Source organism: Lampetra planeri, unplaced genomic scaffold, assembly GCF_965212315.1.
Source record: "Lampetra planeri unplaced genomic scaffold, kcLamPlan1.2.h2 scaffold_1572, whole genome shotgun sequence".
Taxonomy (NCBI): Eukaryota; Metazoa; Chordata; class Hyperoartia; order Petromyzontiformes; family Petromyzontidae; genus Lampetra; species Lampetra planeri.
The window spans coordinates 2,743-27,930 of record NW_027614300.1 but is presented as its reverse complement, the minus strand read 5'-3'; the positions used below and the strand labels follow the sequence as shown (position 1 = coordinate 27,930).

Here is a 25,188-nt window from a genome sequence, read left to right as displayed (position 1 = left end):
CACTCACTCTCATTCACTTCACTCACTCATTCACTCAGTTTCTCACTCAGTCACTCACTTATTCACTCAGTCGCTCAGTCATTCACTCACTCTCTGATTCACTCACTCATTCACTAAGTTATTCATTCACTCAGTCACTCATTCACCTACTCATTCACTCACTCACTCATTCACTCACTCACTGATCCACTCACTCATTCACCCACTCAGTCACTCATTCACTCACTCAGTCATTCACCCACTCATTCACTAACTCAGTTATTCACCCACTCAGTCATTCAATCAGTCACTCAGTCATTCACTCACTCACTCATCCACTCACTCACTGATCCCCCCCCCCCTCACTCACTCACACAGCCCCATGTCCCCAAACCTGAATCGTGTTTTAAAAAACATTTTTGTAAATCGTCCCCCGTGTCACGCGTTCATTTAATATAGAGATCACGTGGTGGTGAATGTGGTTATAGGGGTGGAGATCACGTGGTGGTGAATGTGGTTATAGGGGTGGAGATCACGTGGTGGTGATTGTGGTTATAGGGGTGGAGATCACGTGGTGGTGAATGTGGTTATAGGGGTGGAGATCACGTGGTGGTGATTGTGGTTATAGGGGTGGAGATCACGTGGTGATTGTGATTAGGGGTGGAGATCACGTGGTGGTGAATGTGGTTATAGGGGTGGAGATCACGTGGTGGTGAATGTGGTTATAGGGGTGGAGATCACGTGGTGGTGATTGTGATTATAGGGGTGGAGATCACGTGGTGGTGAATGTGGTTATAGGGGTGGAGATCACGTGGTGAATGTGGTTATAGGGGTGGAGATCACGTGGTGGTGAATGTGATTATAGGGGTGGAGATCACGTGGTGGTGATTGTGATTATAGGGGTGGAGATCACGTGGTGGTGAATGTGGTTATAGGGGTGGAGATCACGTGGTGGTGATTGTGATTATAGGGGTGGAGATCACGTGGTGGTGATTGTGATTATAGGGGTGGAGATCACGTGGTGAATGTGGTTATAGGGGTGGAGATCACGTGGTGGTGAATGTGATTATAGGGGTGGAGATCACGTGGTGATTGTGGTTATAGGGGTGGAGATCACGTGGTGGTGAATGTGGTTATAGGGGTGGAGATCACGTGGTGATTGTGATTATAGGGGTGGAGATCACGTGGTGATTGTGATTATAGGGGTGGAGATCACGTGGTGATTGTGATTATAGGGGTGGAGATCACGTGGTGGTGAATGTGATTATAGGGGTGGAGATCACGTGGTGAATGTGATTATAGGGGTGGAGATCACGTGGTGAATGTGGTTATAGGGGTGGAGATCACGTGGTGAATGTGGTTATAGGGGTGGAGATCACGTGGTGATTGTGATTATAGGGGTGGAGATCACGTGGTGGTGAATGTGGTTATAGGGGCGGAGATCACGTGGTGGTGAATGTGGTTATAGGGGTGGAGATCACGTGGTGGTGATTGTGATTATAGGGGTGGAGATCACGTGGTGGTGATTGTGATTATAGGGGTGGAGATCACGTGGTGATTGTGGTTATAGGGGTGGAGATCACGTGGTGGTGAATGTGGTTATAAGGGTGGAGATCACGTGGTGATTGTGGTTATAGGGGTGGAGATCACGTGGTGGTGATTGTGGTTATAGGGGTGGAGATCACGTGGTGGTGATTGTGGTTATAGGGGTGGAGATCACGTGGTGGTGATTGTGGTTATAAGGGTGGAGATCACGTGGTGAATGTGGTTATAGGGGTGGAGATCACGTGGTGAATGTGGTTATAGGGGTGGAGATCACGTGGTGATTGTGGTTATAGGGGTGGAGATCACGTGGTGGTGAATGTGGTTATAGGGGCGGAGATCACGGGTGGTGAATGTGGTTATAGGGGTGGAGATCACGTGGTGGTGAATGTGGTTATAGGGGGCGGAGATCACGTGGTGATTGTGGTTATAGGGGTGGAGATCACGTGGTGGTGATTGTGGTTATAGGGGTGGAGATCACGTGGTGAATGTGGTTATAGGGGTGGAGATCACGTGGTGGTGATTGTGGTTATAAGGGTGGAGATCACGTGGTGAATGTGGTTATAGGGGTGGAGATCACGTGGTGAATGTGGTTATAGGGGTGGAGATCACGTGGTGATTGTGGTTATAGGGGTGGAGATCACGTGGTGGTGAATGTGGTTATAGGGGCGGAGATCACGTGGTGGTGAATGTGGTTATAGGGGTGGAGATCACGTGGTGGTGAATGTGGTTATAGGGGCGGAGATCACGTGGTGATTGTGGTTATAGGGGTGGAGATCACGTGGTGGTGATTGTGGTTATAGGGGTGGAGATCACGTGGTGAATGTGGTTATAGGGGTGGAGATCACGTGGTGATGATGATGAGAGAGAGACGCAGACTCCAAATCTACAGCAGCAGGCATCGTCAGGGTCACGGGATGGAACCCACGACCTCCTGTAGACCAGGCGAGGTAGTCAACATCTCCTAGTGTCTGGGATGGAACCCACGACCTCCTGTAGACCAGGCGAGGTAGTCAACATCTCCAAGGGTCACGGGATGGAACCCACGACCTCCTGTAGACCAGGCGAGGTAGTCAACATCTCCCAGTGTTACAGGATGGAACCCACGACCTCCTGTAGACCAGGCGAGGTAGTCAACATCTCCCAGTGCCACGGGATCGAACCCACGACCTCCTGTAGACCAGGCGAGGTAGTCAACATCTCCAAGGGTCACGGGATGGAGCCCACGACCTCCTGTAGACCAGGCGAGGTAGTCAACATCTCCAAGGGTCACGGGATAGAACCCACGACCTCCTGTAGACCAGGCGAGGTAGTCAACATCTCCCAGTGTTACAGGATGGAACCCACGACCTCCTGTAGAGCAGGCGAGGTAGTCAACATCTCACAGGGTCACGGGATCGAACCCACGACCTCCTGTAGACCAGGCGAGGTGGTCAACATCTCCCAGTGTCACGGGGTAGAACCCACGACCTCCTGTACACCTGGCGAGGTCGTCAACATTTTGACTGAAAACTTTCGTGACTGCTGGAATTCGTGTCCTTGGCTCTTTCGGTAAAGTCGCCTAAGTTAGAAATAATAAAATTAAAAATAATAAAACTCAAAATAATTACTTGAAATAGAATAAAATTAAAAATCATAAAATAAAAAATAATAAAATTCAAAATAAATTTAAAATAATTAAAAGCAAAAAAAAAACCCCCACGACGTTTCGATGGCAACAAAAGCGGTTTTGATTTTAAACTTTTTTTTATTTTCCAAATCTTTGAGCTAAAGAGCTTCATAGCTCATCGGATTCCTCCTGATCCTGCACGAATACAAATGCACCCATCCCAGATTCAGAGGCCTAATTAACATAATTAATTCGGCCCGATGCCAATTGGTCAAGGGCCCCCCCCCCCCCCACCGGTCTCGCGCCACCTCATTAGCATAATTTATACCACCCCTCCCTTTCCCCCCGTGATCAACGCGCTGCATTAACATAATTTATGCGGCCCGCTCCCAATTGGCCGAGGGGCCCATATCTCCTCATTAGCATAATTTATTCAGCCCCTCCCCCCCGCCACCTGTTTACAATCCATGGACGTGACCAACGGTCGAGCTCATTAAAATCCGTGCCTCTCCCCTATTGGCCGAGGGGCTCCCGCCTCATTAACATAATTTATGCAACCCGCTCCCGAAATGATCGCGAAGGAAGGTGGAGATCGGGCCGCCGCGCCAACGCAATCAACGCGCCTCGACTCCCCATTGGCCGAGAGGCTGCAGCCGCTACATTAACATAATTTATGTAGCTCCTCCCCCTCCGTTAGCCCCGCCCCATCCCCTCCAACTCGTTTGCTATATAAGGGCGCCCGCCCGCCCCCTACGACTCCCCTTCCCTCTCGCTCAGCAACAGCGGAGGTCAGCAGCGATCACCTCCCACCCATCCTCCTCCATCCGCGTCCATCCTCCTCCGCCTTTGCCTTCTCGAGCAAATCTCCGCCATCATCAGCACCGCGACAACCCCTTCTCGCTTTTAAGCAACAAACCAGACAACGATGGCGGACTACGGAGACTACTCGTCCAACGGCGCCGGCTACGACTCTGTCGGCGGCGGCGGCGGAGCAGGAGGGCCCGGCTCAGGCTCGGGCGCTCAGGACTTCTCCGAGCTGACGGCCGACGACTATCAGATGATGGATCAGGGTGGCGATGGCGGCGGCGGTGGTGGCGGTGGCGGCGGCGGTGGCAGCGGCGGTGGCCCAGGCTCGGCTGGTGGTGCTGCCGGCTCTGTGGTGGCTGGCGGAGGTAGCGGTGGGCATGGCGGTGAACAGTCCGGCGGCGGCGGTGGTGGCGGCGGCGGTGCGGGCGGCGGAGGGATCGTCGACGAGGAGGGGGCGAAGATCAACGCGAGTCGGGGCGAGGAGGATGACGGGTAAAGTTGCACACAAAACGACAAGGGGCTTGGTGGGGGTGGGGAAGAAGCAATGGCGGACGCGGCTGTGGTGGTGTTGGGGAAGGAGGTTGTAGAAGTGGCGGCGGTTGATGAGAATGAGGTTGTAGGTGAGGTTGTTGATGAGGGGGTTGAGGAGGAGGAGGAAGCCGAGGAGGCTAGCGACGACGACGATGAGGATGAGGAGACCGGGGAGGAGGAGGCGATGGCGGCGATGATGATGGGAGGAGAACGCAGCTCGAAAAAGCGAGGCCGCGCTCAGCGAGCGCCTCGGCCGCACAAAAGGCAGGCGATGGGGGCTGTGCGGGGTGATGGCGGTGGCGTTGCGCGGTGTGGCGGGAGCCATTGGGGACGATTTCGGGGCGGATGGCTGCGGATTGCGGCGGCGTTAGAGAAGCTCGTTGGGACTGCAGCGCCGCCATTGCTGATGTTGTAGTTCTCGACCATCGACACCGTCGTCGCTTTCGTTCGAATAAATGGCGATGATCGGAAGGAGCGAGACGGTTATGGTGGACGTCGTCGTGCTCGCTGGGGTTCGGGCTAAAGGGCGGTGGGATTTGTTCGTGTCGATGGCGTCGCTTTGACGGCGGATGCGAACGGATTTAATTAAATGAGATGACAAAACAATGGGGGACCTTGAAAACTGCGTCCCTCCCCCCCCCATTGAGAATGGCGGCGCTTTAGCGCGGGAAAGCGATTTTTTGTTTATTTCGTGGTGATTTTTCACCGCGATTTTGGGGAAGAGTTAAATAAAAAGCGTTTAATAGTGGCGTGGTTGTATTTCATCAATCGATTGAACATTTTAACGATCGATGGCGATGTTTTATAAGGGCGCGATGCCGACGGATTATGCGCGAGGACGTTTTTGTTTTCGTCGCTCGTTTTAATGGCGGGGAAGAAGGGAGGGAGGTTGTTTTTTGTGTTAACGACGAGAACGGCTTTAGCCGACAACGAAACGTTTCAATATTCACAATTCCACAACGAGCCCAGTTTAATGTCGCGAGCCGTAACGATGTTAGGAGCCGATGGTGATGTTTGATGGTCGGATGCAGTCGGATTTTGTCTCGTTCGTTGCGAGGCATGGCGATGATGATGGCCCCTTTGCCGGACTACAACGGCATCGGGCGGCGTATATTTGATTACTCTTAATCGCAATTACTCGGGTCATGTTTACAAATCGGCGGCGTTTTTGCGCGTCCATCATCGGGAGCACTTGGGGGGTCCCGATGGCGGCGTTCTTAAGGGCAGATGCCGACGGATGTTAAAGTTGTTGTTTTAAACTCCGGCCGGCCGCCATTTTATACGCGGTCGTTTTTTAAAATGGACATTTGTGAAGCCACAATTATTAATTCTCTTTTTTATTATTTAAACCCGCACCTCCACCCGCGTAAATTTTTACCGCCTAATTTGTTGTTCGTTATGTTATGCTGTTGATTATTTTGATGGCCACGTTTATTTAAAATCTTCGTCGGTCTCTTTTATTTAAAACGTGGGGCCCACTTGGGTTACATAAAACCACCTCCGTGGCTTCAAAAGCCAACATCTCAGCTCTGCTGAAATGTACCCCACGTGTTGCCCGAAGCACTCCTCCACGTGTCCTTGGGGCCTGGCCACCCTCTAGGTCGGCTCGGCCTAAAGCAAGAGGTCTTTTGAAATTATTTAACTTTGGGAAACTATTTAAAGCTGGTTGGAGGATTTTGTTTGGGCCCTCTTAGGCTGATTCAGGCGTTCAACTGCTGGATTATTCTGTCTGCCCGAGGACGAGCGCTTGTGTGTGATCTATTAGTTTTCTACCTCCGTAACTTTACCGAAAGAACCAAAGAGTATTGATTCCTGCAGTCACTAAAGCTTAAAACTGCAAGATTTATCCCTCCATTTAGATTTAACTGGACCTCTTCCAGCCACCAAACTAATGCGCTAGTTAATATGTTACTCTTGGTTCTTTAGGTAAAGTCCACGTGGGTAGACTAATTAATAATTCACGACATTTCGATCGCAACACAAGCAATCGTCATCAGGTGGGGGACACCCACAGCGAGAAAAACTGCTAAAGTAGTTTGGGGTAGTTCATATTCTTGACTTCTTTCGAGTACAGCCGCGCACGTGGAAAGTTTTTAAAGTCAAAATTGCTGTGGCAGTGGGTTACAGCGCTGCAAGTCTGACCACCAGGTTGACTGCCTATCAAATGAGTTGTGTAATGCGGTGATGTGTGAAGCAGCAGCAGCAATAAAAATCGGCACTAAGAGACAAAGGCAGTCGGGTTTTTCGTGCTGGCTGGGCCACAAGCACCGTGCTGATAGTAACAGCGAGTAGCGACTTGCTACTATCAGCACAGTAGTGTAGTATCAGCACAGTAGTAGTAGTAGCTACTTGCTATTATCAGCACAGTAGTGTAATATCAGCACAGTAGTAGCTACTTGCTACTATCAGCACAGTAGTGTAATATCAGCACAGTAGCAGTAGTAGCTACTTGCTACTATCAGCACAGTAGTGTAATATCAGCACAGTAGTAGTAGCTACTTAATACTGTACTGATACTACTACTACTAGTAGCAGGAACATGCTGCCTTGCGGGAAAAATCTGCGTTTATAATGACAACGACTAACTATATATACAATCTAGCGGGGGAGTGCAAAGGCCAATCTTGTGCGATTAGGGATGCTTAACACGCAGGGCATCCAGCAGTATCCCCCCCAGTGCCTTATGCGATGACGACATGATGTTGATGATGATGATGATTCTACGCCGAGGCAGCTGCTTGCCAACGGCCTATTCTCCTACTCGCGTGACGTAGCTTCGTTAACGCGATTGTGTTCTATTTACACATTATACCGATTCGCATATCCCGCGTTGTAAAGGAAAAAAATGTGTTTCTCCCCCCTCCTCCCCCTAAATACGCATCGGTCATCGCGTTCTATACATTTTGATCTAACGTCCCCAATTCGCGTCGATGAATCCTTTATTCAATGCGGCAGAAGTGACTTGTGTTTTTATACTTATACACACTATTTCCTTTCGTTTAGCAATGGGAAGAAAGCAGACGTCACGGAGGAATCCAATGCGTCAGAGCAGGGGGATGCCACACAACAGAGTCCATCGCCATCGCACACAGAGGCGCCTGGGTCTGGCATCGAATCGTGGCCCATCTTGCTGTGAGGCCTTGCGTTACTTTGCCCACCCACTCCCTTTGCGCCCTCCCGATTTGGTTGGCTTGTATCGAACGATAGCCAGCGTCGTTGCGATATAAGGTCCGTCTGCTATGTAACCATTTCTATATAATTGCTACGCACCATATACTATTATTGCTGATTTTTTTTTTAGAATAAATATCCGGATCTAAAATACCGTAAAACTATTCGTATTTTAAGAGGTAAGCGGAAAACTTAACGGGAGAAATTTTATCTTATCTGAAAGCGAATCTTCAAAGGTGTGTGTGTGTGCCATGTTGATGGCACGCAAGCTGCCAACACTGCAAGTTAATTGTATCGCCCCCCGTAATTGAAAACGTTAACGGACTAATTGCAATGTTTGTTTTGAGTGTTTGGATGGTAACCATCGTTTATTTTCTCGAATCCCAGGGCTCGTCCCTCGCGTAACTCTTAATGGTATAACCCTAATGACCACCGTTGTATACTGTGAAGTTGCCCTTCGTCTGTACTAACCGTGTGTGTCTCTCTGGGTGTGTGTGTCTCCCCCACTCCGTGTCGCGTCTCTTGTGTGGGTGTGTGACTGTGTGGGTGTCTTGTGGGTGTGTGACTGTGTGGGTGTCTTGTGGGTGTGTGACTGTGTGGGTGTCGTGTGTGTGTGTGTCTGCGTGGGTGGGTGTCTGTGTGTCTGCGTGGGTGGGTGTCTGTCTGTCTGTCTGTGTGTGTCTGTCTGTGTGTCTGCGTGGGTGGGTGTCTGTCTGTCTGTCTGTGTGTGTCTGTCTGTGTGACTGCGTGGGTGGGTGTCTGTGTCTGCGTGTGTGTGTGTGTGTCTGCGTGGGTGGGTGTCTGTGTGTGTCTGCGTGGGTGGGTGTCTGTGCGCACAACAGGAAGATGTTTGTGGGGGGGTTGAGTTGGGAGACGTCCAAGAAAGACCTCAAAGACTACTTCAGCAAGTTTGGCGAGGTTGTTGACTGCACCATCAAAGTGGACCCCATGACCGGGCGGTCCCGGGGATTTGGATTCGTTCTCTTCAAGGACCCTGGCAGCGTTGACAGGGTAAGGCAGACGATCCGATGGGCTGTGACGGCTCTTTTTAGCACCAGTGGCTCCGTACGGCTCAAAAGAAGTTCACTTGATGCAGCTAATCTGGCTGTGACGGTCCCACCTGATGACGGAGACTTGTGTTGCCTCCGAAACGTCGTGAATTTTATTTTTGTTTTGTTTTATTTTACTTTCATTACTTTTAATGTTTTACCTACGTGACTTTACCGAAAAAACCTGAGAATATGAATCATTGCAGTCACGAAAGCTTCAAATCTAGAAAGAAGTTCAGACGTGAGCACGGTTAAATTTCGATGTAAAGCTTTCGTGACTGCAGGGATTCATCTTCTTGGTTCTTTCGGTAAAGTCATCACGTAGAAGGGAAATAATAAAATGATAGAAAGAAAACATCAAATAAAAAATGAAATAAAAAAAGTGTAAAATGAAATACAATGAGGTAAAAAATAAAAAAAATTACATAAATAAATAATATTTCGACTCCTGTTTTCCCCCTTCTACGTGACTTTACCGTAAGGACCAAGAATATGAATCCTTAAAAAAAGTTTATTTTAAGAAACAACAACTTTGTTTAAATTTCGATTTAAAGATTTCGTGACTGCAGGGATTCATCTTCTTGGTTCTTTCGGTAAAGTCACGTAGAAGGGAAGTAATAAAATAATAAAAATAAAACATAATAATATGAATCTCACTTTTATTTTTATTATTGTATTACTTCCCTTCTACGTGACTTTACCGAAAGAACCAAGAATATGAATCCCTGCAGTCACGAAAGCTTTAAATCGAAATGTTGTATGCGCTTGCGTTGTTTGTGAATGTACTCTGACCTTGCTTTACACACACACGACGACGACGACGCTGATGACCTCCCTCCATCTCGCCCCCCGCTAGGTCCAGGACCACAAAGACCACAAGCTGGACGGCCGCGTGATCGACCCCAAGCGCGCCAAGGCGATGCGTCGCGAGCCCGTCAAGAAGGTGTTTGTGGGCGGCATGAGCCCCGACACCCCCGAGGACAAGATCCGCGAGTACTTCAGCAGCTACGGGGAGGTGCGTGGAGCCACGGGTCGCTGCGGACAAAAGCTTGAGCTGGGGGGGTCTGTTGGGGGTCTGTTGGGGGTCTGTTGGGGGTCTGTTGGGGGTCTCTGTTGGGGGTCTCTGTTGGGGGTCTCTGTTGGGGGTCTCTGTTGGGGGTCTCTGTTGGGGGTCTCTGTTGGGGGTCTCTGTTGGGGGTCTCTGTTGGGGGTCTCTGTTGGGGGTCTCTGTTGGGGGTCTCTGTTGGGGGTCTTGGGTGGGGGTCTCTGTTGGGGTCTTGGGTGGTTTTGGGGGTCTCTGTTGGGGTCTTGGGTGGTTTTGGGGGTCTCTGTTGGGGTCTTGGGTGGTTTTGGGGGTCTCTGTTGGGGTCTTGGGTGGTTTTGGGGGTCTCTGTTGGGGTCTTGGGTGGTTTTGGGGGTCTCTGTTTGGTGTTGGGGGTCTCTGTTGGGGTGGTGGTGGTGGGGGGTCTGTTGAGGTCTTGGGGGGTGTTTGGGGTGTCTGTTGGGGGTCTCTGTTTGGTGGTGTTGGGGGTCTCTGTTTGGTGGTGTTGGGGGTCTCTGTTTGGTGGTGTTGGGGGTCTCTGTTTGGTGGTGTTGGGGGTCTCTGTTTGGTGGTGTTGGGGGTCTCTGTTTGGTGGTGTTGGGGGTCTCTGTTTGGTGGTGTTGGGGGTCTCTGTTTGGTGGTGTTGGGGGTCTCTGTTTGGTGGTGTTGGGGGTCTCTGTTTGGTGGTGTTGGGGGTCTCTGTTTGGTGGTGTTGGGGGTCTCTGTTTGGTGGTGTTGGGGGTCTCTGTTTGGTGGTGTTGGGGGTCTCTGTTTGGTGGTGTTGGGGGTCTCTGTTTGGTGGTGTTGGGGGTCTCTGTTTGGTGGTGTTGGGGGTCTCTGTTTGGTGGTGTTGGGGGTCTCTGTTTGGTGGTGTTGGGGGTCTCTGTTTGGTGGTGTTGGGGGTCTCTGTTTGGTGGTGTTGGGGGTCTCTGTTTGGTGGTGTTGGGGGTCTCTGTATGGTGGTGTTGGGGGTCTCTGTTTGGTGGTGTTGGGGGTCTCTGTTTGGTGGTGTTGGGGGTCTCTGTTTGGTGGTGTTGGGGGTCTCTGTTTGGTGGTGTTGGGGGTCTCTGTTTGGTGGTGTTGGGGGTCTCTGTTTGGTGGTGTTGGGGGTCTCTGTTTGGTGGTGTTGGGGGTCTCTGTTTGGTGGTGTTGGGGGTCTCTGTTTGGTGGTGTTGGGGGTCTCTGTTTGGTGGTGTTGGGGGTCTCTGTTGGGGTGGTGTTGGGGGTCTCTGTTTGGTGGTGTTGGGGGTCTCTGTTTGGTGGTGTTGGGGGTCTCTGTTTGGTGGTGTTGGGGGTCTCTGTTTGGTGGTGTTGGGGGTCTCTGTTTGGTGGTGTTGGGGGTCTCTGTTTGGTGGTGTTGGGGGTCTCTGTTTGGTGGTGTTGGGGGTCTCTGTTTGGTGGTGTTGGGGGTCTCTGTTGGGGTGGTGTTGGGGGTCTCTGTTGGGGTGGTGTTGGGGGTCTCTGTTTGGTGGTGTTGGGGGTCTCTGTTTGGTGGTGTTGGGGGTCTCTGTTTGGTGGTGTTGGGGGTCTCTGTTTGGTGGTGTTGGGGGTCTCTGTTTGGTGGTGTTGGGGGTCTCTGTTTGGTGGTGTTGGGGGTCTCTGTTTGGTGGTGTTGGGGGTCTCTGTTTGGTGGTGTTGGGGGTCTCTGTTGGGGTGGTGTTGGGGGTCTCTGTTGGGGTGGTGTTGGGGGTCTCTGTTTGGTGGTGTTGGGGGTCTCTGTTTGGTGGTGTTGGGGGTCTCTGTTTGGTGGTGTTGGGGGTCTCTGTTTGGTGGTGTTGGGGGTCTCTGTTTGGTGGTGTTGGGGGTCTCTGTTTGGTGGTGTTGGGGGTCTCTGTTGGGGTGGTGTTGGGGGTCTCTGTTTGGTGGTGTTGGGGGTCTCTGTTTGGTGGTGTTGGGGGTCTCTGTTTGGTGGTGTTGGGGGTCTCTGTTTGGTGGTGTTGGGGGTCTCTGTTTGGTGGTGTTGGGGGTCTCTGTTTGGTGGTGTTGGGGGTCTCTGTTTGGTGGTGTTGGGGGTCTCTGTTTGGTGGTGTTGGGGGTCTCTGTTTGGTGGTGTTGGGGGTCTCTGTTTGGTGGTGTTGGGGGTCTCTGTTTGGTGGTGTTGGGGGTCTCTGTTGGGGTGGTGTTGGGTGTGCGTGTCCACCCTGCCTGACCTGTCGCCTCTCCCCTCCCGTGCTCAGATCGAGGCGATTGAGCTGCCCATGGACAGCAAGACGAGCAAGCGCCGCGGCTTCTGCTTCATCACCTTCAAGGAGGAGTCGTCGGTGAAGCGCTGCATGGAGAAGAAGTTCCACGACGTGGGCGCCAGCAAGGTGAGGGGGGGGGGAGGGGCGCTACCCCCCAACGCACGCTGACTCTCATGGCTCTCTCGCTCTACACTCTACTCATCTCACTCTACTCATCATCTCTCTACTCTCTCATCTCACTCTACTCATCTCACTCTACTCATCTCACTCTACTCATCTCACTCTACTCATCTCACTCTACTCATCACTCATCTCACTCTACTCATCTCACCACCGTTCGACTCTCATCACCTAACGACTTTCCTTTCATCGTCCCCCGTTCAACCTCTCCGCCATGTTCACCGCGTGTTTCTGCGTTGTCCCCTCGCCGCGTGGCGTGAGCAGTGTGAGATCAAGCTGGCCCAGCCCAAGGACGTCTACCAGCAGCAGCAGAGCGGGCGCGGCGGGCGCGGAGGCCGAGGGCGAGGAGGTGAATGACCCCCCCCCGTGCAGTTTGTTGGGGGGCGAGGTGGCGTGCCCCCCCAAAGCGTTTTGAGACCAATGGTTGTACGCCTTTTGGCGTCATCTGGTCCAACACCTTGTGAGACACTAGGCTCTTAAGGAAAGCTGTCTCGGGTGTGGACCAATCAACTTCAAGGACAGTGCTTATCATTATCAGAGTTGTGTTTTTGTTTGCATTATGACTGCAGGTATTGTGGTCTATGCAAACATGACTCCTTGTATAAAAGGTGTCAGTTTTCTTGCCAGATAGAAGGGTAAAAAAACAATTATAATATTTTTTACTGGCAAATGAGGTTCCAATGGTGTAAATGCATTCCCCGAGTTCTCATACTCTGATGGTGCATTGTCTTTGAGTTGTGCGCCTTTTGGCGTCATCTGGTCCAACACCTTGTGAGACACTAGGCTCCTAAGTAAAGCTGTCTCGGGTGTGGACCAATCAACTTCAAGGACAGTGCATATATTATCATCATCAGAGTTGTGTTTTTGTTTGCATTATGACTGCAGGTATTGTGGTCTATGCAAACATGACGCCTTGTATAAAGGTGTCAGTTTTGTACCAGTTTAAAGGATAAAAGCTTACTACTATGTTGCCACTGGTAAAGGAGATGTCTCATAGTGACCAATGCTTGTTCACCTGGGGGGGTGCGCACAGCTTTACCCCTTTCTGGGAGTGCCGGACATGCCAGATTTATATTTCTTTAGAACAGGGGTGAGGAACCCTTTCTTGTCTGCCAAAGATCATTTGCGGCGCCATACAAAGTAATCGCCTTAAAGATTAGCCTGTTATGTTTTGTCATTTAATTTTAACTCTCCCCTAATGTAATGGCTGGAACTGCCAAATGATTTTCGTGAGCCGCCCAAGGGCCGTACCCAGCCGGGTAGGGTACGGGTAGGGTACGGGTAGGGTTACGGGTAGGGTACGGGTAGGGTTACGGGTAGGGTTACGGGTAGGGTTACGGGTAGGGTTACGGGTAGGGTTACGGGTAGGGTACGGGTAGGGTTACGGGTAGGGTTACGGGTAGGGTACGGGTAGGGTACGGGTAGGGTACGGGTAGGGTACGGGTAGGGTACGGGTAGGGTACGGGTAGGGTACGGGTAGGGTACGGGTAGGGTACGGGTAGGGTACGGGTAGGGTACGGGTAGGGTACGGGTAGGGTACGGGTAGGGTACGGGTAGGGTACGGGTATCCATTTGTGACCCTGGTGCGACCGGGTAAGGAATCAAAACCCGTTTGCGACCTCTGTCCGTTCCACGGCGACGATGGCGCTGACGATCGCTTTTTAAAAACGGTGCTACCACGAACATCTCCGCCTTGCCCACCAACCAACGCATCAGACTGCTCCACCACCACCCATCCGTCCGCGACTCGACAGCCATGTCTTGACCTCCCGCTGTGACCTCCCGCTGTGACCTCCCGCTGTGACCTCCCGCTGTGACCTCCCGCTGTGACCTCCCGCTGTGACCTCCCGCTGTGACCTCCCGCTGTGACCTCCCGCTGTGACCTCCCGCTGTGACCTCCCGCTGTGACCTCCCGCTGTGACCTCCCGCTGTGACCTCCCGCTGTGACCTCCCGCTGTGACCTCCCGCGGCCCCTGCAGGTTCCGCCCAGGGCTACACGCAGGGCTACAGCGGCGGCGGGGGGCGGCGGCTACTACGGCCAGGGCGGCTACGGAGGCTACGGCGGCTACGGCCAGGGCTACGGCGGGTACGGGGGCTACCCCAACAGCTACGACTACACGGGCTACAACTACTACGGCTACGGGCAGGGCAGCTACGGGGACTACGGAGGTACGAGTGGTGGTGGTGGTGTACATGATCTACACACTGTCACATACTATATATATACACGCTGGCCTGTACATGATCTACACACTGTCACATACTATATATATACATGCTGGCCTGTACATGATCTACACACTGGCACATACATTATGCTCGCTGGCCTATACACTATGCGCTGTGGGTTACACACAATACACACTGGCACATACATTATATATACATGCTGGCCTGTACATTATATACACGCTGGCACATACATTATATATACATGCTGGCCTGTACATATTATATACACGCTGGCACGTACATTATACACACACTGGCATATACATTATAGTTCCTGCTGGCCTGTACATTATACACACGCTGGCACATATACACGCTGGCATGTACATTATACATACACGCTGGCCTGTATATTATACACACTGGCATATACATTACACTTGGTGCTGGCCTATACATTATGCACCCACTGTGGGTTACACATTATACTCACTGGCCTATACACTATGCACGTGCTGTGAGCTACACATACACTAGAATATACATATACACACTGCTGGCCTGTACATTATATATACACGCTGGCCTGTACATTATACACACGCTGGCACATACATTATATACACGCTGGTCTATACACTATGCACGCGCTGTGAGCTACACAATACACACTAGAATATACATAATACACACTGGGCTACACAATACACACTAGAATATACATTATACACACTGCTGGTCTATACACTATGCACGCGCTGTGAGCTACACATACACGCTGGAATATACATAATACACACTGCTGGCCTGTACATTATACACACGCTGGCACATACATTATATACATGCTGGCCTATACACTATGCACATGCTACACAATACACACTGGCCTATCCACTATGCACACACTTAGGCTTGTACCTTGCACACGCCAGCTTGTACGCTCTACTCACCGGCCTGTGCCCTGTGTTTGTCCCGGCGTCGTCGTCCCCGTCGTCCCCAGCGGGGCAGCAGGGCGGCTACGGCAAGGCACCTCGCCGCGGCGGCACCCACCAGACCAGCTACCGGCCCTACTGAGCGCCCACCGCCCCCCAAGGATTCAACGTGGGGCCTCCTCCTCCATGCCGCGTGCCCCCCCCCCTCTTCCCGTAGCCGCTCCCCACGACGTGCGGTGACCCCCCCCTACTACCGGGCCAGAGTCTTTCTCCCTCTCTCCCTGCTGCTGCCGGAGGCTCCCCCACCACCACTTGCCGAAGGTCCTCCCCTCAGCTCCTCGCTTTCCTGTCCGGCTCTTCGTCCGTGCCCCGGGCTCCCGCGTTGTTCTTCCAACCCCTCAGTCTTGAGGGGGGGTGGTGATGGCGCGGGATAGCCCCGTGGTGGTGGACGAGGAGGGGACGGGGGTGGTGATGATGAGGGGAGGGAGGAGGGATGGTGGTGGGGAGGGAGTCTGGTTGAGGTAGACTGGGAGGGAGTGAGCTCTGGCACTGGGGGGGGAGGGTTTGGGTGGAGGGGGGTTGGAGGGAGGAGGCCCCAGAAAGTGACCACGGTAAGCGAGGAGAGAGACACGCTGGAGATTGTCGGAGTTATTCTGTTAGTCTAGTGCCGATACTTTTTTTAATTGCTGAGCCTGTGTGTCTAAGATGGCTATGGTGGTGATGAGTGGTGTGGTCGCAAGATTGCTGGTTTTTAAATTGGCAGCCGAGTGATTTTGTTGCAATGTGTTTTGTTAAACTAATGCCGATGGGCGAGTTGGTGTTTTATCGGGCCGCGAGAATTGATGCTATTCTTGAGGTTAATTGTTTTTATGGGGTAATAACCGTTGTGTGTGTGTAAGTCTACGGTTTCTAATTTCAACTACTCGTTTCTTAACAGCGCTGCTCCTGTGTTGGGTTAAAGTGTAAACTTAATCCGTATTTTGTAAACGTGTAAAAGAAGTGAAACTTCGTCAACGTAATCTTCCCTTGTTTACAGATAACTTTCTCTGATATTTGAGAAGACTTAACGCATTTTTTTAGCTTCCCTATTTTTCCCCGGGAGCATTTGTACAATCGTGTTTTATTCTAAAACTGTCGTTTCTGAAATGCGTTTCATTCACACGTGTGCGTGTGTTTTGTCTTGTTCAACAAACCACCTCCAACCCCCCCCCCCCCTGTCCTTCCCTCACTGACCGGCCAAAGAGTAACATTATTACAAATCTCGACGAACCAGTAGCTGTGTATACACAACTTTTATTTTCAGAGTCAAATCCTTCGCTAAAGGTGTTTTTCTCCTTTAGCTTCGCCCAAAACCCCTCCGATTTAACAACGTCGGCTTTCGCCACCAATATCCATAATAGTGACGAATTGGCACGTTCTCTCTCGATTTTAAGCTTTCGTGACTGCAGGAATCCTACTCTTTGGTTCTTTCGATAAAGTCCACGTAGGTAGACAAAATAGTAATAGTTCACGACGCTTCGGTAGCAACACGCTCAATCGTCACGTTTTGTTTACGCGACACGAGCCTTACTGGCTGGCCGTGTTGGGTGGTGGTGGGTTTTAACGACACATCTACATGGCGATCTAACCCACCAAAACTTCTATGCCCGGTATACACTGGACGGTCGTGGGTTCCATCCCGACCCCGAACGCCTTTGTTTAAAGTTTGCGACTTATCCCTCCGAAGCCACGGGGATTTTTCTCCCCCCCCCCACCCAACATTTTCGGAATCTACATCGAGCGTTCTTAAGTAATTATTTGGCCGTTATAAATTTCCACGTGTCGATAAGCCACACTCGGTCAGGAGGGGATGGGGCCTATTTCATTTTGCGGTAGGCCAGCTCCGCTTGTGAAAGCGCTCGCTCTCACTGTGGCCTTGCCTGCTAAAACAAACAATAGTTTATTGGCAATCGTCACGTCCAATTGGAGCGTTGTTGGCACACCGAACAAAACCCATCCATGCTCCAGAATCGTTAACGTTAACTTCCCACCGTCGGTCGTCCCGAGGGATGAGATTCTCGCCCTTTTTGTGAGTGACAAATTGTTCACGGGGCCCCAAAATCCACTGCCTCTAACACCCATTTTGTGAGTTTTGGATCTCAGTGACCAACCCTCCCAGCCCTCGCCCGCTAGTCTTGATCTGGGGAAACGTTTGCCTTGGAACGTTTTATTTTTTGGCCGCTCTGTGTGACTTGACTGATGGCTGACCGAACTTGCCTGTGACGACGATGACGATCTTTTGAAATGTTCCACCACCCCCCCTTCCCCATGTTACAGGGTTTTGAATCGCTGGTCTGTGGTGTGAGGCCTTTGTTTTTTATATATATAACGGCCGAGCTGAAGAAGGCCCCATCCTTTGTTTATTTCCTCTATCCGTACGCGGTTTTTTTATTACGTGCGCGTAAAAAAAACAAAAAACGTCTCTCGTCAAAACGTTTTTGTGCTCCCGTTTAAATTAAACCGGCGGCGTAAAAGCGTTCCTCGCTGGGAAAAGCGCGTTAAGCAGACGGATAAAAACAGTTTTTTTATATCGAAAGCAGAGATCGTTTTTAGAAAAATAGTAATAGTAACGTCTCTCTGGAAGTTGCCGAAGTAACTTAAAAGTAGAACCGCGTGTTTTTATTAAAATAGCGTTTTGACGGTGAAAGTAAATCGCCTAACTCCGCCGAAAAGTAGAATCTATTGATTACGGTAGTTGCGAAAAGCCGTCTTGCGTACCCGCCACGAACGTGTAAAACCCTAACACGAGAAGGGGGATGGCCCAGTTTACATTGTGTGCGTGTCGTCGTGTGTGTGTGCGTGTGCGTGCGTGCGTCAAGTTGTGGCACAGGTGATGATGCCCCCATCGATCGGCCAGTCATCTCGGTCCCCTATGCCACCTGCAAGCTCTTGCCCCGCCCCCCCAACTCCACTAGAAGTGGTAGCCGGCTTCTGCCGGAGAGAGCCTTGGGCACTAGAAGTGGTAGCCGGCCTCCGCAGTTCACCAGGCCCCCCACCACCACCACAGGCAGCAGCAGTGGCAAAGCCACCGCCGCTTTGAATCTTTGTGCGCATTTCGATTCCCGTTTGCGGGTCAATCTGAACTGGTCCCGCTTGGAGCTGGGGGCGTTAGATGCGTGCAGACGCGAGCACTGGGTGGGGGGAATGAGACGTGGATGACCAGGCGTGTAGGTAAAGCTTGGCGACCGTTAACCTCCTCCTCCTGCCGACCTTCCTGAAGGTCCTCGCTAGCTTGTACCACCCAACAAAGTGCGGCCTGTCGCTAGGGGGACTATAGGGGGGGTGATTCTTGTTAGGGCTACGTGCCACGTGGGGTTATCGTGTCCGAAGGCGCGGGGGGATTCTGTTTGTGAAGTCCTCGGTAGTCACATGGGTTGGCAGGGGGGGGGGGGGTAGAGCGCTGTAGGGTGGTGGTGGTTTATTTATTTTATCCGGCCTTTGCTAGATCAACACGGCCCTAGCAAAATTGAGTTTGGTGGTGTGCACCAGTAGCGGGTGGGGGGGAGGGGAGTTTGTTCGCAAGCGTCTTGGAGAGTTTCAGTTTGTATTTGTTTGGTGTCGCCCGTGAGCCAAGTGGCTCTTGACTCGGGGTGAGAAAGATGAACGGGGAGAGCGTCTTTGAAGTGACGACGCGCAACAGGGAAACGTCCAGGAAAAAATCAGCAGAAAATCTGGGGAAAAAGCACCCCCGCGTATCAACGCTGCTTGCAAAAATGCCAGTGGCATGCACGTCCGAACGATGACCATGAGACAGTTTAGATTAAAGTTGCCAGGCTAACTTTGTACTTCAACAAACATGGCTAAACCGTGCGTTTTCGAAATCGCCAAAACAAAGCTATTAAAGCAATGTAGTAGTGGTGGTGATAGGAACTGTGATTCCAATTTAACAATAAACGATACACACGGGGCATGTACGACCAAAAGAGAAGCGGGGGGCGAGAGAGAGAGAGAGTTAGGGGGGGGTGGAGTTTTTAATCTGTAGTTGAGCTGGTGATGGTGGTGGCTGAGATGAGAGAGGGGGGGTGGGTTGGGAGGGTTTAACAAGGGGAAATGAGCCATCACGGACCCAAATCCGCCCTTCCCTCTCCTGCCGCTGTGCCCCCCTACCCCTTTCTCCCCCACCCCGCTCCCTCCACGCAGGGCTCACTGCGCGCTCGATCGATCGCTCGCCCCGGAACCACAAAAAAAAACCCCAACCGTGCGCTTGTGGTACGGGCACCCCACCCCCCCTTCTATCCCTTCTGAACTTTCTACCCCCGACCCTCACACCACCCCCCCCCTCCCTCCCCAAACGCGGACGGCGGTCAAACGATTTAGCCGCTGCGAACAAAAATTAGTCCGTTACGCGCGTACCCACGTTGGCGTCAACTTTGCGGGTTTTATTTTTTTTTAATTTTTGTCTCTCTTCCCCCCCCACCACACTCCCTTATTCTCTTCTCCCCTCCCTCCCATCTTCTCGACGTAGTGATCGATCGTACTGTTAGTGATCGATCTTCCGTACTGATGGCGATCTTCCGTACCGTTAGTGATTGATCGTACCGTTCGTTAGTGATCGATCGTACCGTTAGTGATCGATCATCCGTACCGTTATTGATCTTCCGTACCATTGGTGATCGATCGTACCGTACCGCCCTCTAGAAAGGAATTTCAGTCCGTGGGGAAAATTAACGAGTAACTAGCGCGGAGTTAAGGCGATTATGTAGTTTTTTTTGTCGCGATAACGCAGGGACCGTTGATTAAATAGCCGGGGGGAGCTTTAATGGTCTTATTCCTTCCCCCCCCCCTCCCCTTTGACGTCGAGAGAAAAAACGAAACTTGTAAAGGTTGCAAATCGTACGGCGTAAAAGTTGTTTCTTTTAACGGTTAAAAGCCCTGTTTTTTGCACTTTTTTGCAGGTAACAAATCCCTCCCCCTCCCCAAATGTAGCTTCCTATGTCCGCCGCTGCAAGTTTACCAGGATCGTAAACGTCGGATAATAACGATATTTTTTACTACCTTTACCCACCTCCTCCCTCTCGCCCTCTTACCTCTCCCTTGCCCCCCCTTTTTTTATGAACGCGACCCCTAAAATGAAATGTCTTGATGTGTTCTAATTGTTGTTGTAAGGAAAACTAAAAATGTGTTTTTTCTATAGCGCCGAAAATTGTGAAGGCTTAATGTGAAATGGGTTTGTTGGCGCGCTGTTGTTTTTTATATAACGGCAAACCGGTTGCGCCCAACTTGCGTTTTGCTTGTGGGATAATGTTTTCTGTCGCTCAATATCGCCAAAGCGTTATTTAATCGATGTGCCGTTTGATGTTTTGTCGTTGAAAAATCCCCAAAGTTTTGTGTGCTTGCGGGTAAACCACCACCACCGCAGGTTCGTGTGTTGTGGGCAGGAAAGCGACGCGCTGTGGCAAAGACCGTTTGGAAAGTTACCAAATGTAATCGCTAACAAACCACCAAACCTTTTTGGAATTGGTGGCGATTAATTTTAGTTTTATTTTGCTTGTCCAGGGGAGGGAGAGATTTGCGTTTTATCGTTTCCTGGTTCGGAACCTAAATTTTAATTTCGACTTGGAAGCTTTCGCGACCTGCAGGGAAATCCCGTGCTCTTTGGTTCTTTCGGTAAATAATCTCTGGCTACGTTTCGATCGCAACAAAAGGCCACCCCAAATCGCACGCGACCTTTCTTTCGATCCGTGTTAGTGACGACGCATCCGTGAAATAACCCAGCAAGTTGGCTGTCTCCGTGAGAAAATAAAGTGCGGCTCGCTTGTGGGTGCGTGTAACGTCGATTTGGTAACCCCTTGGGGGGCCGTGCCCCCCCCCAGTTGCTAATGGGGATTGGGGGGGTCATCGGGCAGCTGCCTCAATCGGGAAATTTTTAACAGCCGGAATTTGTCTAAGAACTTAACCGCGGCGGGTAAACTTTATTGATTAGTCAAATTATTTTAGTCGAGTGTCAAACGCGCTCTCTCCCTCCCTCCCTCCTGTAGCGTCAGAGTCTCTCGAGCAAGGAGAGCGGGGAAAACCCACAAACCACCCCGATCCCCGTTTACGACCCGCAGTGACGACTGCCGTGCCACGTGCCGTGGGCTTGCTTTGCGATTCCTCGGTGGTTTTTTTTGTTTGTTAAAAAGCAGCGGGCCACGGAGACTTCTCCCCCCCACCCACCCCCTCGCTCTCTTTCTCGCGCTCTCTCTCTCTCGTGTGTGTGTGTACGCTATAAAAGTGTCTCTCTGATTTGTCTGGAGGTTAACCCCCAAGTCTGTCGATTACCCCCCCAAACCCCGTTTCTCGTTTGCAGTCCATCTTCCCACCCCCCCCGGTTTGCTCCGTAAAGCGCCAGTGGGGGGGGGGGGGGCCCTCCCCCCATTGTTTACTTGTCGACAGATTCGTAATCGTCTTGGTTCTTGACGTAAGGCTACTTTAAAGCTACCGACCATCACTTCCATTCCCCTCCCCCCTATTTACAGAGACCGCCAGGGTTACTTACTTGCGTGTGTATCTGCTATGTTAACCATGCGTCGATGTAATGTTAACGAGATGTAATGTTACCGTTAAACTGTTTCCAGGTCTAAAGGGGAGAGTGGGTTGCGGGGGGGGGGTGACCCCCCCCCCCCCTGCTAACTAACTAATGTTCGTCTGTTCTGTCGTGTCCTCGCGTCCCTTCTACAACAACAACAGACGAAAGTTCATGCCTTTTTTGTATTTTTGTTAGCGTGAAGTTTGTCGCTACGCCCCGTTTTCTGAAACGGGCCGGAGTATTGAGCGGGAACGTTGCCTCGTCGCCGAGGGAGTTTAAATGTTTTTGTTGTTTGCTGCGTGCGCGCGAGTGGTTGGTTTTTTTTCTTTTCAAAAGTCGTGTGGCACGGAGGTCGGCACGTGGTTTGGTGGGAGAGGGGGAATTACTGCGTCAAGAGCTGCAAAGCCAAAGAAAAGCCTTGGTTGCTAGCGCTTTCCTGCCCAGCCCTGCCTTTATTGTGGCGACGATGATATGAAATGGTGGTGGTGGTGGTGATGATGGTTACGCGATAAGAATGTGGAAGTCCCCCTTCCTCCCTCCCTCCCCCGTTCCTGTTGTCTAAAAACAAACCCAGTTAATTTTCAACCCGGTTATAATTGGGGCCCCCCCCTGTTGTCCCGCTACTTGACTTGACCTTGTTTTTGTAAGTGGGAGGTTTAATGATAAACTTCGTTTTCACAGCCCCTGGGGTAACCCCCACACCACCACAAGGTTGCAATGTCGGGGATCGAACCCACGACCTCCTGCGTACCAGGCGAGGTAGTTGGCATCCCCTAGCCACTGCGGCTGGAACAATGTGGACCCTCCCCTCTCTCGGGACTTCCTCAGTCTTGCTGCTACTGCGTGTCTCTGTGTCCGTGTCTCTGTGTCCGCGCTACGCAAGCGGTCGTCTGCCCAGCTCGTGGTTGTTGACTTCTCTTTTCTGCCCCCTCCTCCCCTCCTCTCCACCCCCCCCATCAGCTGGAGGCTGGAGGTCTGCGCCCCAGCGAGCGTCACTGCGATTTGTCTCCGTGTAAACCCTCGGTCCGTTACACACCCACCCCACCCCGCTCCGCCCGTTGTGGTTTTGTTGTGTAGCTGCATTATTTTTTTCGGTATTGAAATGTTGTGTCTTTTCATTTTATTTGGTAGAGTTTTCATTTTTTTAAGCAAAAAACAAGCCCCCCTATCCTCCCCCCCCACTCCACTCGTTCCTTTTTACCCCTCCTATCCGTAATCCGCATTTTGAAAGTTAATGAATAATAAATAAGTCCCGAGTGTGTAAAAAAAAGTAACGTGGTTTTTGTAGCGGGTCCGTTATTTTACCGGTTTATACCGTTGTTGTTGTTGTGGTGTTTTTTTATTGTTATAAAAAGGCTTTTTTAAAGATCGATTTTAAATTTGTGGGGGGGGGCAGGGGAACGAGCTTGGGGGGGGGGGGAGTGAGTGTGAGTTTTCAACGCAAAGCAAAAAAAGTTTGTCCCCAGAATTTTTTTTAAACCAAAATTTATTTCCATTTTCCTAAATCTTGGGGGGAGGGTGAAAAATAATTTGATAAAAATAATTTTCATTCCCTTGGACATTTCCGAACCATTTGCCAGTATTTTGTTCATCACACTGCAACCATTTTTTTTAAGAAAATAAAATTCAAAATGCCTACACCCCACTTGTTTTCACTACCTTAGGGTTGGACGTATCCCTCCCACACACCCCATCACCCCACAGTGCCCCCAGGCGAGAGAGGGGGGCTTCACTTTGTCCATTTTAGTCGAGGCTATTGGTGATGGTGGTGAGATGGCGTCAATCAGAGGTCGCAAACGGGTTTTGATTCCTTACCCGTACCCATACCCGGCCGCACCAGGGTCGCAAATGGGTACCCAGCCGGGTACGGGTACCCGTTCCCTACCCGTACCCTACCCGAAATGAGTGACAAACGGTTACGCACCAGTGACTCACGGCCAACCCGTACATGGCCGCACCAGGGTCGCAAACGGCTACCTGTACCCGGCCGGGTATTGGGTAGGGTTACGGGTATCGGGTACCCGGTTTGCGACCTCTGGCGTCAATATAAAATGCGTGTCGCTGGACACGACACGGCCACATCGGGTGAAGGTGTTGGTCACGTGGCCCCAATCTTGTCGTCACCAGTTCAGCGCTCCTGAGTTTTGATCGCAACACAAGCGGTTGTCCTCCAGAAGTGGAACTACAGCTGGATTATACTGGTAGGAACGAAGTGAACCAGCCTACAATAGATTATATCGTCCGTCCGATTAGGTGTAGCAACATCGCCCCCTACTGCAAACACTTGGCAGGACCCTACAAAAACCTTTAGACTCGGTGACGCTTTCCTGGCTAAACAAGTGTAACATTCCCTTATAATTCCCTGAGATAATTTTTAATTTAAATGTTTTAATTAAAAATTAACTCACAGCGGCCTAAAGCCTACAGCTAGGCCTAAAGCCTAGAACTAGGCCTCAAACTCTCCCTTCGTATCGTATTTGTTCGTTCCTACCAGCCCACCCCGCAGGGACCTGTTTTTCCCCGTCTGAGGACGACTGTGTGGTGATGGAAACGTCGTGATTTATTATTATTGTAACTAGTCCTGACGTTCCTTCGGAGTGGGCAGGTAGGAACTTGGTTGGACAGCACATTTGTGCACGACAGACAAATAATCCCTGGTGGGCAGTGTGGAACCTGTTCCTACCTGTGTGGTTTTTCTACCTACGTGGACTTTGCCGAAAGAACCAAAGAGTGGATTCCTGCACTCGCAAAAGCTTCAAATCACTTCTAGACTTGAAGCTTTCGTGACTGCAAGGATTCATATTATTAGGTGTTTTCGGTAAAGTCACCATGTAGGTGAAAAATTAAAATTAATAAAAATAAAATAAAAATCACGACGTTTCGGAGGCGACACAAGCTTCCGTCTTCAGGTGGAACCATCACAGCACGATTGCCTTATCACTTGATTTTTATTTTACTTTTATTAGCTTCAAATCACGATCGAGTTTACACTTTCCTGGCTAAAGCCGCTGTTTAAAGATGTTAAAATACAACCGTCCATTCAAGGAATCCTGTCTGCATTAACCACGTACTCCGTGAACATGCAAACAAAAAACACATCCTCTGACAATGATTCACACGATTTTTGTTCCTGGGTAGTAAGTGTTAATTTCCCAATTGCTTACGCCTCAAATGTAGCGAGTTCAAACAAGTCAGACGTTCTCTTAGAGGCAACACGTTCATTTAACACGACACGCGGGGTAACTGCCCCTCAACAGAAGAACAACTTATGGTGGTGACCACCAGGCTCACCACACTAATTACAATGTAACTCGCAGCTACGGGCCTGACCACAGCTCTAGGACGTTGAAGATTTCTTCAGGATGAACACAGCTGGTCTCTCTGGAGCAAGGGGGGTCTGCAACCTGTTAGGATAATTGGTTTTTATCCTTCTATCTGGCA

At 50.9% G+C, this 25,188-nt stretch overlaps 1 protein-coding gene across 1 annotated transcript; it reads left to right on the top strand.

The window, feature by feature from the left end:
* The first annotated feature begins 3,894 nt into the window (after positions 1 to 3,894).
* Positions 3,895 to 23,387, top strand: LOC144739565 (heterogeneous nuclear ribonucleoprotein D-like). Its single transcript, XM_078622500.1, is given in 9 exon segments — positions 3,895 to 4,429; positions 8,482 to 8,650; positions 9,545 to 9,703; positions 11,908 to 12,039; positions 12,358 to 12,442; positions 14,073 to 14,116; positions 14,118 to 14,262; positions 15,269 to 15,811; positions 22,708 to 23,387. Coding segments are annotated over 8 exon segments (1,182 nt in total). The 5' UTR covers positions 3,895 to 4,055; the 3' UTR covers positions 15,343 to 15,811; positions 22,708 to 23,387.
* The last annotated feature ends 1,801 nt before the right edge of the window (positions 23,388 to 25,188 follow it).